Consider the following 16,425-nt stretch of genomic DNA (forward strand, 5'->3'; position numbering starts at 1 on the left):
ATTTCTGCTTATTTTGTCTTATCTGCAAGCTTCTTGTTCTCTCCTTCCTTTTGAAAAAGAAGTACTTGAGTTGAATAGCAAACCAAAGTTACAATATCCCTTTAAAGCATCATACATCAGCATTTTCAGTCTGATACCCAGACTAGAAACCTGTAGTTCAAGAGCCCTTTTAAAATACCTACCATCTGACAAAACTTCATAGGCCTCAGCTACTTGTTTAAATTGCCGTTCTGCCTCTTCTTTATTGTCTGGATTTTTATCAGGGTGCCATTTTAATGCCAATTTACGGTACCTAAATGGAACGAAAACAAAGGATATTTTACTCTGAAATGAAGGAATATGCTGTACAGATAAACAAAATGTTTCAAACAAATTATCAGGGATTAAAGCACTTCGAAATTCCCCAGTGCTTTGTATCTTGCATCTAGACCAGTACCAACAGATTCTGCAGGTACACAAAGAACCATCTAGTCAGATTTGGGTTTAAAAAAAAGTGGATTTGGGGTTCTTTAGTTATTTTGAGATTATTCCTGTGCATTTCTGTTGATCAACATCTGGCAGGTCTAAGCAAAACATTCCATAACATTTCTGCTATGGGCTGCTTCTTAGAGCTCCACAATTATTCAATACTACAACCAACCATGGGAAGCATCAAGAGTACTTGTCTAGTACAGACAAAACCGATAAAGCTCCAAGAGTACCATGATACCAAACTGTGGCAGCATCATAACATCAGTGGCGACTTTGCCTGCTACGCCTGCACACAATTCCTAGCCTGAAATGAAATATTTTAGGCAAAGTGTTCATAACTATTTAAAGGGGCAAAGCTAAGCTTGCACTTAGGTTGGAGTGTTTTACAGAGTCATACAAGATCACAGGTCAAACATTTCAGTTGACAAAGCAGTATGTGGAGGAATTTGCAAAAGAACAAGGGAGGAAAAACACATAAATCAAACTTCCACACACTAGTGCAGTTTGACTAATAAAGCTCAGGTGCTTAGGAGAAGGGAAGAGAGAAACACAGTATTTCCAGGTCATTTGAAACTGCAATTTATTAAATGCTTTTGATATACTAGAAATGCATACTACAGAAATGTTTCCTCCCAAATGTTTGTTGAAAAGTAAATGGTATCTTTTGAAAATGTTACCAACACCCATCTTAAAACAGTACATAAACAGTAAATCTAAACAAAGAACTGTATTTAATTCCTTTGAAGACTCCTAATTTAAACAGTGGGTTTATTTAAATAATAACAGATGTTCAATCCATCAAAATCTAGGCACAGAAACAAGACCTCATGTTAAGAAAAAGCTAGTATTCAAAAAAGCAGTATGCCAAATACTCATTAATAGCTTTGAAAAAACACCTCTGCAAACGGAGGGGAAGACTAGTTACTGCAATTCAGCCACAGAAGAAGGGGCTGTCACCGCCTGTACCATATCAAGTTTGGAGGCACACTTGGACAAAAATGTATTTAACAGCAATCAAAAAACAGTGACTGATGGCATTTTCACTTTAGCAGTACTCAGGATTCTTTTCCCAATTTCATAAAAATGAGCAAATTCTTTTACTTAAGAACACTGAATATTTCTCTGTTAGCAAAGGCATCACCTCAGATGACTACTACTCATCTTAGTATTAACAACGAAGTGATAATCCAGAAACCACGTGATTATATTTGTTCCTTAAAATACATACCTTATCTTATATATATATAACCAGTGATACTTACGCTTTTTTAATATCTTCTGCTGAGGCATGCTTTTGCACTCCCAGAACTTCATAGTAATCCACCATGTTTCAGTAGTTGTCTTGTTAACAACAGCTGCACCTTTCAAGTCCTGTAACAACAAGAACTTGTAAATGAAGCTAGTTTAGTAATGCTAATTCATAAAAGTCAGGTAGGAGCCTAGTATCTTCCATTACCAAACCTGATCTGAGCTGCTTGTTTTTAAAAATCTGAATGTTACAAACCCCATGCTTTATTTTAGGTTGACAGATCAAACAATTACTTTGATTCTGATTTCTGTTTATGTTCTTTAATCCCACTGAAACACAGTGCACAGAGACATAGGTAAACAGCAGGTTCCTGAAAAAAATTAGACTGAAAAGCTAGATTTAATCAGTATATTATGAAGAGTATGTACAGTATGTCACCATTTTGATATATACATTAATAACTCTGAATGCAAAAGAAACCACGTATCATGTTCACTTTATATCATCTCTGACACCTATGTCAGGTCTTAAGCACATATGAGCATAAACAAAGGGCCACATCTGTCACATCTCCTGTTCAGAACATTACTTACACTGAGATACTGCTCCCTTCAAAGAAAGCAATATATGTGCAGGTCTTAGAAATCTAAAATTCCACCTATAGTTTCCAATAAGCCTTTCTTGTACTCAAACCTTGACAGAAAATTCACATATTGCCAAAGCTACCGAATTCCATTTACTTCCTTTATGCTTACGAACATAAAGTACGCAGCCAGGTGAGATTGCTCAAACTGCAAGGTTAACCAATCAACTCAAGTACAGAGGCACCTTGTGTTTCTTAGAATAAGAGAATAAAGTTTTCACAAGAGTCCTAAGAAACCTACAAGTTAAAAGAAAAAGCATTTGTCCTACTCAATTTAAATATTGACAGTTTCTTGTCAATATTAGAGAATAGTTACAAGGAACAATTATACTAACTATTACTTCAATTAAATGACCACCAAGATTAAAGAACCTTTCTAAAAATTTCAAGAACATATCATCTCCTTACACAAAGGTGGCTTCTGCCCACCACTGTAAGTCTCCACTCTGGCAATTCAACAAGGCAACACTGACCTTTTTAGTGAGTTATCAACGTGTTGCAGGCAAAGTCACCCAAATATACTTAAAACATAACAATACAGCAATGTATTAGTCACGTTTTCTTACCCTGTGCATCAAGAACAATAATTCATTGAAATCACTTCCCCCCACCCTGTCCCCAAGTCATTCAGTGTTTTTCATTTCAGCCCAGGCAAAGTCTTGTTTTCATGTTCTTTCACATAAATGCTGAAAGAATCAAGCATGATATAGCCCAATGAAATATTCTGAAATTAATTTATTGTACTAGTATTACATGTATCTTTCAAAATCCTGGGATATAAACATTAAAGAGAGACTTTTACAATAAATTGGCACATCTTCACATTACGTTGCTGTTGTAGGTTAAAGCTTAATTAGGGATGTCATTACACATACATTTCCTCAAATGGCAAAACCAGTTTAAGAGATACCCTGCCACACTGTCTCCCCCCCGCCAAACTACTTACAGAAGCAAACGTATTGCAGGAGCTATGTGTTTTTAAAATGTGAGTGGTTTTAGCGATCTAGTTAACCACACAGTGCCACAAACACTTAAAAAATTAAAGCGTAGCAAGCAAACAGACCTCTAATTAACTTTGCCCTTTGAAGAAACCTCCACGCTTAAGAAAATAGTAAGGGTATAGTTAATACTGTGACCAACACCAAGGGAAGTTGGGAGACATGCATTAAAATGAACATTAAGAATGCCAGTACTAATATAGTAATGGCAAGGTTCAATATGTAAACATATAGATTACCAAAAATATCCCACATTATTTGCTATCAACTAGCCTCACTAGTTTTGCCGTTTCCCAAACAATCAGAATAACAACTCTACAAATCCACAAGTGAGAAGCAAGGTTAGCACGTGTTAAGGATGTTATCAAATCCTGTAGCCCATCCTTATGAGTAATAGCATATATTGAACATATATTTTACAGAAAGAAATCAAGGGGGGGAGAATCTAGTATGAGTCAAGCTTAAGGCTAGAGGTCAGAGCCCCTCCTAATAAGAGTTACTACCCTAAAACCAGTGAGCTAAGAGCAGGAAGCCACAACACATAAGAGTACATACCATACTAACTGGTTTTTCCATACTCTCCTTTTTTTCTTAAATACAAGACTTCCATTAGCACTCCTCTCAATTTAGGCAGATATCTTAAACAGAAAATTCAAAACTCAAGCTTCTAGCTAGAATAAGCAGGTAGGAAAAGCAACTTAGGTGCAAAAAATAAATCACATCTCTTCCTAGAGAACTTTGTACACACTGGTAGTCATATTGATTTCAAAATATATTTCTTTAAACACTTTAGCTGTTTCTTTAAAAACAGTGCTGCAGTGTTCTAAGTTCAGACTAAATACATATACCAATATACCCTAAGAAGCCTGAAGTTGGGACCAAAAGTGAGTGCTGAAGCAACATGACCAGCTCTTTACAGACTGCTCAGACCCTAAAAAGCAACTCCTCCAAGAACAGAGGAATTATTTGTTTGAAAGAAATGTCTGGGGCTTGCATATTCTATCTTTTTTGAGTGTGTTATTGTTCAGTTTTTTCTTGCCACTAGTATAAAGTCTGGAATTAAGACAAGCCAGCAGCTCTCTAAAGAAAACAAACTGTTTATATTCTCCTTCTCTTAAACATTTGGGTGACAGTAAGAGTTCATCTCCGATTGATCATTATTTCTATTGCTAGTTACCACAAAGTTACCATAAAACTGCACTGCTAAAATTTAGATATCACAGGAACTTTTCTCCTGTGTGCAAAAAGGTTTTAGCAATATTTACATGAAGAAAATTAATCTGCAGCCTTTTTTTCGTCCAGCTTAAGCAAAACATGCAAAACCATGAAACAGCGTCAGCTAATATTTAGCCCCTTAAAAATACTTGGATTTTTGCTCAACTTCCAGTAAGAAAAAAAAAAAGCAGCAAACCAAAAACAACACCCAAAAACCTAACCCAACAGTCACAAACTAGAAAAGACCTCCATCTCCAATCTTTCCAGGAAAAAAATATCGAAAATACTCACTCCAGAAAGCAACCACCATCAACTTATAAAAAAACAGAAAATGGCTGATTAAAAAAAAAAATCAGTAATTTTAAGGCTAGTAGAAAGCTGCACAGTGAAAATGCCTAAAACCTTCAAAGCAGCAAACCATATACCTTCCTGCAAAACAAAAAGCAAAAATACTCAACTGTCCTACCCAAAATGGCACAACAAAAATCTTCTTCCAACCCCAAATTTAAACAATTTGTCTCCAAATACACAAGCAAGGCTCCTTAACTAGGCATTCAAGAGGGTTTTTTTCCAAAGCCACAAGGAAGCCAGCCCACATTAGCTAATTTCCCACCTCCAACCACAGAAAATCTTCAAAGTCTCAGAAGAAAAAACAAGCAAAAAAACCTCCAGATGAAAGTTGTTTCATGGCCTTCGTGTTTGCTTGCAAAAGTCTACAGTTATTTGTATTCCTAATTGCACTATGTTTACAGGATGCTATCAGCTACTCTAACTCCTTCTTTGGAGCATGAACAAATCAAACATCCAAATGTTTATGCGAACCAAAAGTTTCCATAGCTTACAAAGAAGTCAGCTTTGTTCTGGCTTACCAAGCAGAAGCCCTGAATGTTCATACTAACTCAAGGCAACTGATAGGAGTACACGACCAGGCTTGAGACCTCTCTCTTACAGCAGAGCCCAAAGCTAGATCAGTGTAGTTACCCTGAAACCCGGCTCAAACTCTCCTTATGGCAAAGTCCTCAGCTACATAAAAGGCAGGAGAAGAATTACAGAAGATAGATATGTAGACAGCTATAAACTTTGAGAAGAGAAATCAGATGCATAACCTTCAGGGATGACAAAGCAGCACCCCTAACTAAATACGGAAGGGAGGAAGGTATCTGAACAAGAAATTCTTAAATCAGTCAGGAAAGAATTCAGACAGCAAGGGGCATGCGACCTTTGCAGTCAGCCTAGTCAGAAAAAGTTATCTATTTCTGGCTGTGAAGCAACAGGGCAGCACAGAGAGTCCTGAAAGGTGCCAGAATAGCTCAAGCTTAGTGACTAGTGCAGTCACCTGGGTAGAGGGAGATGGAGTTCCAAATTCCTGATTCATGCAATTCACAGAAGTAGCCAGTCATCAACATCCTGTGCAAGTTGCACATCCATCCCATACCTAGTACCTGCCTGCTTTCTATGAACGTACCTAAAGGATTCCATCCTGCTGGCAACACAGGAAGAACAAATACCCTGTTATGAATCCCAGTTCAGCTAGAGCTTGCGTCTGACCTACTCAATAGCAACTGACCAATAGAGATGTCTCTGGTATGTTAATAGATGATGTGCACACTTGAGGATCTTTGGGAATTGCAACCTATGATTAAAAAAATGTGACTTTTCACATTCCAAGAATTTTATTAGAAAGCAGTATGCCAGCTGGACCTGATGAAATTCTACGCTCCTTCAAAGTAAGAGCAAGGCTACACTAGCATTAATACTGTTGTGGATCTAGGGCCATACAAAGAATACCAAGGAACACACACATTTTCAAAGTTTTCTAGTATTTCTTAATTTGATTATTATATAGCTAAAACACCTTGCTAAGCTTTTAATTATTTACAGTACAGTAAATTTGGAGACATATAAAAATATTTTAGAGTCTTAAAGTAACAAACTTCAGATGAAATTCAGTCACTTCATTTGCTTACAAGCTACAGATTTCAAATTCAATCCATGAATTGTAATAACTTGCCTGTATCTCTCCCAAGTTACCCGTCTGTATTGGGTTTGCATGGCAAGGTTTTGGTAGCTGGGGACTACAGGGATGGCTTCTGTGAGAAGCTGCTAGAAGCTTCCCCTACGTCCACTAGAGCCAATGCCAGCTAGCTCCAAGACCGACCCGCTGCTGGCCAAGGCTGAGCCCATCAGCGACAGCAGTAGCACCTCTGTGATAATATATTTATGAAGGGGGGAAAAAAAAGTTGCTGCAGACCAGAAATTACAACCACAGAGAGGAGTGAGAACATGTGAGAGAAACAACCCTGCAGACACCAAGGTCAGTGCAGAAGGAGGGGGAGGAGGTGCTCCAGGCGCCGGAGCAGAGATTCCCCTGCAGCCCGTGGGGAAGACCACGGTGAGGCAGGCTGTCCCCCTGCAGCCCAGGGAGGTCCACGGGGGAGCAGATCTCCACCTGCAGACCGGGGAGAGAGGACCCCATGCTGGAGCAGGGGGATGCACCCAAACGTGGGAAGCCCACACTGAAGCAGGCTCCTGGCATGACCTGTGGCCCCATGGAGAGAGAAGCCCACGCTGAAGCAGGTTTTCTGGCAGGACTTGTGACCCCGCGGGGGACCCACACTGGAACAGTCTGTGCCTAAAGGACTGCACACCATGGAAGGGACCCACGCTGGAGCAGTTCATGAAGAACTGCAGCCCATGGGAAGGACTCACGTTGGAGAACTTCGTGGAGAACTGTCTCCCATGGGAGGGACCCAAAACCGGAGCAGGGGAAGAGTGAGGAGTCCTCCCCCTGGGGAGGAAGGAGCAGCAGAGACAACCTCTGTGTGATGAACTGACCACAACCCCCATTCCCCGTCCCCCTGTCTGTGCCACTGGGGGGTAGGTAGAGAATCCAGGAGTGAAGTGTGCCTGGGAAAAAGGAAGGGGTGGAGGGAAGGTGGTTTATGATTTGGTTTTATTTCGCATTGCCCTACTCTGGTTTGATAGGTAATAAATTAAGTTAATTTTCCCCGAATAGTGTCTTTTTTGTCCATCACAGTAATTGGTGAATGATCTCTCCCTGTCCTTACCTCTCCCCTGTCCAGCTGAGGGGGGGGGGGGGGGGGGGGGGGGGGGAGGAGTGATAGAGCAGCTTTGGTGGCCACCTGGCATCCACCCAAGGTCAACCCACCACACCATATAAAAGAAGGATAAATAAAGATCAACCAAGAAGCGCCATTTCCCAAGGCTTCCAAGACTCATTTGTACCAGCAGCTCAAGGAGTTTTCACTAGCTTGAAGAGGTCACTGCCTTGAAGATGTCACTGCCTCTAATACATAGATACTGGTTATAGAAACTGCTTTCTGGTGTCATTCTACGCCCTACTTCAAAAAAGACAAATCTCACACCACAACTCTTCAGAGCGGAACACCACTCAGGCAACAAATATATTTTACCTAGTTCAACTCAGCAAAACAGGAAGCTATACAAGTCTCAAAACACTGGCCAAATCCCACATAAAATGAAGATATCTTCATCAGTTCTAGCACCAGTATCTGGGATGTACCATATGTAACTGAGCTGAGACCATGAGCAGTCTCTTGGCTGTACTAGCAAAGGTCCGCTGTGCTAGCGCTGTATACCTGCTAACATAAAAACACCCACACTGTATACCAGAAAATCTTTGTAAGGGTAAGTTTAAGAATGCTAAGGAACTACAAGAAAGTTTAATTCTGATGAGTGCAATAATACAAAGCAAGAAAACCTGTATAAAGCTTGTGATTAATTAATCTGGCAAATACATTTAAACACTGCACCAACATTAAATTTTTCTTTCCACTGATCTATGTACAGTGTGGTACAGAATAAGGTATATTAAAAACCTCAGTACTTTTAACTTCTACTTACCTAAGCTTAGGAAAGCTGTCACAGTTTAACTTCACAGATTCCTGAAATTTATTGTTTCATGGAAAATTATAAATTGACCATATAATTAAAGTTAATAAAATGTACTTAAATAGCAATGTTTATACTTATATCCGTAATACTACCACAGCATCCCCATGAGATGAATCTAATAAAATGAACATTCCAAAAAGCTTAGTTCAATCTCATGTTTACATCAAACATCCTGCTTCCATGTCAGAAAACAGAGTGGATTTGAATACAGTGATTATTATATGAGATGATGCAGTTCATAGAGGGGAAAAGGTAGGTAGGATGACTGCTTTACCTTCCAGTTAAAGTTCTATTTAAAAAACAACAAAAACCCACCACAACCAGAAAAGAGCCACCTGTAGAAGGCTCCATCACCCCTCAATGCAAGAAGTTACAAAGAATCCTGCCCATTACTCTCCTCCCCAAGGAGAGCAAGACACAACTGTGGCAAGAACTACAGGACTTGCTTGTCCATATTACTGCCTGGCACACGGCAAGCCTGTAGAGGTCAACAAGTAAGAAACCATTAAAAAACAATTAACCTACCAAAAATGGAAACACAGGAAACTGAAAATCTTCATCTGTGAAAGAAATGTAAACACTAGCTAACAAAAACTGGAAAAGGAAGTAAGTAGATCAGTGAATAAATAGGCTACCCTCATACCCTTGGCTTATACTCTACTGCTTATCCATCTGATCTATGAGCATGCCTTGAATCAAGGGGTACTTATTCATGATCTCTCCTTAAAGCAAAGGGGCATTTTTCCAAAACACAACCACCCAGGTGTCCAAATTTGGAATTGTGTCATACAAATATCTGGAACACTGGCACCCTCCTAAAACTAACCAAAAAAGGCTATTTTATACGAAGTAAAAAATATTCCTAACTTATTTTAAAAAATGTATGATCTGTGTTTGATTAAGCGATTAAAAATGGTGAAAGCCTCAACTGGCAAAGATTGGGTCCAGAAGGTTTCAGCCAAATAATCACATGCAACCAGATGACCCTTCAGGGAAAAGAAAATAGTTTGAAGTTTCTACACACTTCCCCTGAAGTAGTTTCTGGAGTCATGATAATTTTACTTAAGCCAACCAGCAAAAAAAAAAAAAAAAAGTAACATTAAAGCAAACATCAATTTCTTTTTCAGAACAACGATGACAGGCTGTCATAGATTCAGACTACATTAAGACAGAAAAGAATTTCTTCTAATCAAAAGAATTAACAAAGTTTTAACAAAAACTGGCTGCAACGTAGCTATGTCTGGCTTCAGACTTATTACATGAGCTTTAAGATCCTTACTAAGTAGTGAGTTCTCACTAATATCAGTGGGATTTCACTACTTATTCAGAACAAGTAGAAAACACAAATGAAACATACAATTAGTAACTGTAGGAGGGAAATTCATATGCATGAATTATTTCTTCCCTAGCAGTTAAACAAACAGAAGCAGAATAATGCTTTCATTAGGTTTAAACTTAAGAAAAATCTAACATTCATCCAAGTGTAGTATTTCATTGAAAAGCAAAGAAAATATAATTTAAACCTACTAATATCATAAACTACAGTTTTAATTTAAATCCACCTGGAAATAAACAACGATCATAGATCAGATCCAACAAGTTTTGACAAAGCTAAGTAATTTCTCCCTAATCCTTCCATTTCTTGAATACATCAAGACAAAGAAAAAGCTGTCAACAGAAAATGTTTTCAGGACACAGCTGACAAGGTTCTTTATAAATGCTATTAAAGAAATGGAGCACTTCCTACTTAAGGAGCAAAATACTAGAATATTAAGCCTCACACAACTAAATTGAAAACTGAGGGAATACATTCTCTTCAAAACATCATTATTTATATCGTAAGAAACAGATGGTCTGCTCAAGTCTGGAAGTCCAGCGTATTGACATGACCGAGATGCACTATCCTCTATAGCCAGCAGCACAAGAGCAGAACACAACTAGCACGCGTGGCTGCACTCACTCTGTTCAACCTGGTGTGACATTTCAGTCAATTCCAGGCTAGACCTTCAATGCCTCTGGACTCACAGTAAAACACAAACATCACCCTCATCCCACACAACCTCAGCTCAAAGACCTAACTGTATCAATGTGTTAAGCACAGATGTAGGAGTCCTGAAAGTTTTACAGTTTAAAAAACAAAAAAAAAAAAACCAAAACCCAGTTATTTCTTTCCTCAATTCAGTCCAAATACTTTTAGGAACTCATATATCCTTGTTATTGAGATGATGATTTAACATAAGTTGTTTCCTCTCTCCACGTACATTCCAAAACTTCTGGTGGATGAAAGAAAGAATACAGCAGGTATTTAAGTTTATATATCTATTACAAAAATAAATAGCAAGACACATTATCTCTCCAACTAAAAATTCTGCATTACACAAAAGTGAAGCCTCCCATGCTTTCTCCCAAAGTCCAGCCAAGATAAATTAGCAAAGTGCATCAATCTATGAAAGACAGAAGAAAATACCAGAGAGAAAAGTTGTTTTGGTAAGAATGCGCTGTAGTCAGAAAGCACAAGTACTAAAAAGACAAATCCAATGGAGAACAAGGGGAACTTTGCAGCTTACAGATAGAGAAATTATTATTAACGTTGCAGTTTAAACAGTACTGCCAGTAAAAGTAGCAATTTAAATTTTTCCTCCCATGTCTGAGATTATTTAAGAAAATTTAATCCTAAATTAACTTCCATTTTGAGCAGTCTCTTGTTCTCCCCTGAAAAGACAGCATGAGAACCAAGAAGGGGAAACAAAGTTAGACCAGTACTGTGCACTAGTTAGCCTTTTGGCTGTTCAAAATAAAGAAGAAAAAAAAACAACACAAAAAACATAATCACAGAGACAAGATCTGTAAATACACCTACTCACTAGCGCAAACAAATCTTCTTTTGCAACATAATCCAGCAAACTAAATGGTACTTTAACCACCAGTCTCTTGATCATCAGCTGAACATAAAATCCCCCTAACTAGAGTACAGGGATCTCCAAAGAATAAACAAAAATTAAGGTCAGCAGGAAGCAGTAACTGCAACCTCAGAGGACAAGAGGGGCATAGCCAACTTTCATTCCAGCTGTTCCCTCTGTGTCAACACCTTGTTCTTATCACTTTTTGACACTTTATATCCTAAAAACTCAGGGCTCAATCACCGATTGACTACGCAGTGTCACAAGCTTGACAGTTTGCACATTAGCATTGTTATAAATTTAGCTTCTATGATGTTACTGTGTCCAAATGAGAACCAAACAAGTAGTTTATTATTATCAGATTTCAAAACAAATTCACTCAGTATTTTGAATAGTCTTTTCTAATGCTTTCATTAGAATGGCTCAAGCCTGCAGCACAGGTTTTCAGCAGCTGAGAGCTCTCACAGTAAAACTGTAACACAGCATAAAGCATGGCTACAAACAGAAACACTGGTCATAAATAACTTCACTTCCCAACTCCCTGCTTTCGCATAAGTCCAGCAAATACTGACGACAAACTATGTTCCTTACCTGCCAGTGACGATTTTCAATTCAGCTTGGAACTTGGCAACGGCGAGTTCAAAACACCTGACCCCTACCTACCGCCTTCATGCACAACAAACCTTCCTACTGACCCTACACTGAGTTAATAAACGCAAAACAGATTTTAACTAAACCACTTCTGTCGGGGGGGGGGGGGGGGGGCGGGAAAGCACTTTGAGTTTACAAGCATACCAAAAAAGCACGCTGCGAAGAAAAGGACTTTAAAACGTCTGTTTAACACGTTCATGAGCAAAGGGTGAACTGAGGCTCTCCCTCACCTTTTCGTAACTGAAACCACTACAAGCAGAAAGGGGAACGCGGATTTTTTTTCTCTAGGCCTTCTCTGCTTGCAGCAAATAAGAAACAAATCCGGATGATCTGGGATCGTACGGCCCAGGGATCCCAAACTGCATCTCCTCCGCTCCCAGTTACGGGATAAGCCCAACCAAGGCAGCCACTGCGCCCGGGGGCGGCTCCCTCACCCCCCACCCCCAACTACCGGAGATCTACGCCGCCCGCTCCGCTCCCCCGCGCCAACCCCGCTCCGGCCGCCCCGGGGCCGCCGCCACGCACCTCCACAACGGCTGGGAAGGAAAACCCCGGGTCAGGCGGCAGGCCGGCTCCCGAGCCGCGCCGCGCCGGCAGGCCCCGTTACCGGCAGGCCCCGTTGCTAAGGCCCAGAAACCGCCGCCCCATGCCGCTCCCCCCCCTTTCCCCTCACACGGCCGAACGAGGCGAGGCCCATCACCGGGGCAGACTCGGCCCCCCCCCCCCTCCCTCCCCCTTCCCGGCACTCACCCGGCCCAGTGCCTCCAGAGCGCGGCCGCCACCCTCCCCGCCAGCAGCCCGGGACAACGGCAACGGCGGTAAGCTCACCTCAGCCGCAAACAGGAAACGTCGTCAGCGCGCGGCGTCACTTCCGCCCGGCTGTTTCCGGAAGTTTCTCGAACGGGGGGGGGGGGGGGGGGGGGACGCGCCCGTCGGGAGCAAGCAGAGACCGCCCCCTGCCGGTGGCCGGAGGTGTTGCAGCGGGGGCGGGGCCGAGGGCGGGACTTCGCGCCTGGAGGGCGGGTCGCCTCTCGCGTCACGAAGCCGCCGCCGAGGCGCCGTCAGCGCGTGCCGGACTGTTTCCCCCCCCGCCCCGGCGGGAAGAGCCGCCATCATCGGCCTCGGCTGCCGCGGGCGGGCGAGCGGCCTTCCCCGGAGCTGGTTTCCCCTCACGGCACCGTCGTTATTCCTCCCCCGGGGTTCGTAAGGCCCCCCCCGAGGCGGGCGGTTGGGTGGGAAACCCCTCTGGGCTTCTCTGAGGGCGGGGGGGGGGGGGGGTTGGCAGGGGAAGAAAGTGATGTCCAGGTGTGTTGCTGAGGGAAAAGGAGAACAAAAGTAGTAACAGTTTAAAAAAGCACTCTCTGAATAGGCGAGTTTGGCTGCTAGAAGCGAGAAGACAAAGTTTCTTCCCTCGTGCACGTCTTCCTTTCAGTGTCGGAAATCGTCGTCCTCGTGAGGCCTCCGTTTCTGGTTTGAGGCCTGCGGCTCGTCGTTTTCCAGCTGGCACCTGGACAGATTCCTCATGCTGCTTGAATATATTTAAGCATCCTTCAGGTTATATTTGAGTATGTGGTTTTCCGAGTGTCATGGCTGAGAGAAAAGTACAAGCAGCCAAGTTACTATTCTATTTTAAAAATTTGGACTTTATCCATGATTTAAATTGCTGTAAAATTACATTTCTCGCCCTTTATTTAAAAAGTTGGAGGTGGCATTGATTTATAGGTCACCAAAGTGAAATTAGAGAGTTTCCACACCTAAAATGTCTGCTCCACAAATAAGTCAATTAAAAGGCTACTTGTCGTTTTGGGGGTGTTTATGTTAAGGGAGTAGGATCAGTCCAAAAGGAAAAAAGCAAACTTAGAATAAGACAGAGGAGAATCTAATACAAATCAGCAAGGCAAGTAGTAGTACAACCCTAAGAGAAGTATAGGCTTGGTGCTTTGGGGGAAATGGAAGCTTCAAAAGAAATATTGCCTGTAAGATTTGATGCTAAACTGTGGTCATGGAAACAAGTCTTTAAAATTAGATCAAAGAGACGCCCAGTACCATTGTTAGTTTCTCATCAGCAAGTAGCTGTGAAGTCCAAGTTGTTGATCCACTTGGAATTAAAAAAAAAAAAAAAAAAAAAAAAAAAAGACAACTAGTAGGTTAGACTGTCTCTTTCTAAAAGGTATGGTTGCAAACCTCAGAGGATTCCCAGCCTAGCAAGTGCAAAGGTAAACAGTAGGTCAGTGCTGTGTAGTTTGGGAGGAGACTTTGATTTAATGCTTTAAATATTTCTTGATGTGGAAATAAAGAGTTGTTTTCCTCAACCTTTCGTAACCAATGACAGGTGAGAAAAAAGTATGAAAAGTCTTCAGCCTGTTAAAAATCTCACCTGCAGTAAACAAGCTAGAAGTAGCGCATGAGGCAGTTACTTTGCTTTAATTCTTTACAGAGTAAATTTTATATTAAAGTTATGGTACAATGGATGCCAACCGTAAATTCTTCTGTTTATCCACACAAGCAGAACAGTGGCAAAGAAGCATAATTCCTTATGGAATTACAGTGTTGAAATCACAACACTGTCTACACCAATGCAACTGGGACCACTGCGCTTTAACACAACTGTTTTATGGGTGACAGCCTTACATTAGCTTGCCCATAGGTTTTCTAACACTATTCTGACTCTAGACTGTGTAGCTCTCCAGTAACACTCTTCAGATACAGGAATAATGTTTGGGAAGGCTTAGAGAACAATTTTGCACTTAGAGAAAGTAAAATATGAGAAGGTAAAAGTGCCTTGCTTACAGCTGAGGGCAAGGCTAGCACTATGAGATCCAGTTTGGCATGTTCTACAGCAAAACACAGAGAATGTAAATAAATGTTTCCAAACAAAGTTATAGAAAGAAACCAAAAAAAATATCCAAAATGTATTTTAATTGGTTTATGTTTGTCTTTGTCTTAGAAGTGGGATATGAACACATTTCCCGAGACTTTGCAGAACGGGTAGTTTGCACAGCCACCAATTACAAATATAATTTATTGTGGCTTTTCTTTTTTCTACTTATTATCTTTGATAGCTGAGATTATCTAACACTGAACAGTAACAAGAACTATTTAATTTTTTTTTAAGTTGGTTTATATTGTGCACTTGATATTTAATTTTCTGTTCTCTGGTTTACAGGGAAAGGCAGAAGATTGCAATAAATACAGCACATGGCACAGCCAGCCAGAAGGGGTACTCTCGGGTATACTGAAGAACACTGCAGAGATCCAGGTCAGCGTGCAAAGTCAGTATCCCCAAAACTCCCGTAGTGAAACAATGCCCCAGTTTGTCTTCACCAGACCTGAGCTGGCTTCTGCAGAGCCGCTTACATGATTGCCTCCAGTGCTCCAGTTCTGACAGATTTCACTACCTTATGCTTGTAAGCATACATCTTGGTCGGCTCTGGAGCTGCACCCAGACAAGAACCAATCTTATTGACTCTGCAGGAGACAGCTCAGTCCAGCAAGCTGGCACAGAGTGCTACTGGCCCTCCATGGACTTGGTGACATTCAGAAACAATGGGACAGAGGTAGCAGCTGAGGGATTTCTATTTGTATCTCAAGGTCTTAGGAGCAGGGGAAGTAACTCCAGAGACTCCAGGCTGAGGTTGCCTCTAACACAGCGTCCATCAGACTGCTCAGCTTCTACCAAAGAAAGAAAGTCTCTACATCCCAGCTGTGGTTCAAGCTTCCCGTGTTGGTAAATGACCAAGCATTCCATCCAAAGTCATCTGACAAGGTTTAACCCTACACATTTTTTCATGGACAGAAGTGGGTTACAAGTTAACAGTAATTTGGGGAGCACAAGATTAACAGGATGAATCTATAAAAATGTTAACAGTGACAGATTTGTATCCCTTTTGATCAGCTTCCTGTAAAATTTATCAGAGAAACATAAAGAGTAGTTTCAAAAACATTCATGGTCTTGTTTTCCTGGCTTCTGTTTGTTTTCTGACCAGAAGAATGTTGCTTGCTGGTAAGCAGCGAAGGAAACGCTGCTTTGATGCTGCTCTGCCCAGTGCACTTGTTGCCTTAGCCCAGACAACTAATAAAACAGGACTAATAAAACAGAAAAGCTTTTAGATTCAGAAAACCTTCTTCAAAGGTATTTGCAAAAGTACAAAGTAAAAGCATTCTATGTTTTTATGGCTAGCGGCTTGCAGCAAAAGCCTGGAATATTGTGTTAAAGAGCATTAAATTTGATGTTGCTGGCAGAGGATCAACATTCCAATAGCAAAAGCTGATAAAGTCTGCTGGGTCTGTCGAAGCTGGTACCAAAGATCCAGGCAGACCCGGGCTGGTATCCAAGTACTGAGTCATAAGTCCGAATAAACT

General features: G+C 41.1%; 1 protein-coding gene across 4 annotated transcripts in view; it reads right to left on the reverse strand.

Moving 5' to 3' along the window:
• The window catches only part of DNAJB6 (DnaJ heat shock protein family (Hsp40) member B6), an 81,763-nt gene extending 68,848 nt beyond the window's left edge, over nucleotides 1–12,915 (reverse strand). For all 4 annotated transcript variants that reach the window (XM_049798267.1, XM_049798265.1, XM_049798269.1 and 1 more), the window contains exons 1-3: nucleotides 12,814–12,915; nucleotides 1,734–1,842; nucleotides 183–292 (exon numbers count right to left, since the gene is read on the reverse strand). In XM_049798267.1, the coding sequence (XP_049654224.1) occupies nucleotides 183–292; nucleotides 1,734–1,798 (175 nt within the window). In that variant the 5' untranslated portion in view covers nucleotides 1,799–1,842; nucleotides 12,814–12,915. The remainder of the gene's footprint in view (nucleotides 1–182; nucleotides 293–1,733; nucleotides 1,843–12,813) is intronic.
• Between the last annotated feature and the right edge of the window lie 3,510 nt (nucleotides 12,916–16,425).

The sequence above is a fragment of the Accipiter gentilis genome, chromosome 4, assembly GCF_929443795.1.
Source record: "Accipiter gentilis chromosome 4, bAccGen1.1, whole genome shotgun sequence".
In the NCBI taxonomy this organism is placed as follows: domain Eukaryota; kingdom Metazoa; phylum Chordata; class Aves; order Accipitriformes; family Accipitridae; genus Astur; species Astur gentilis.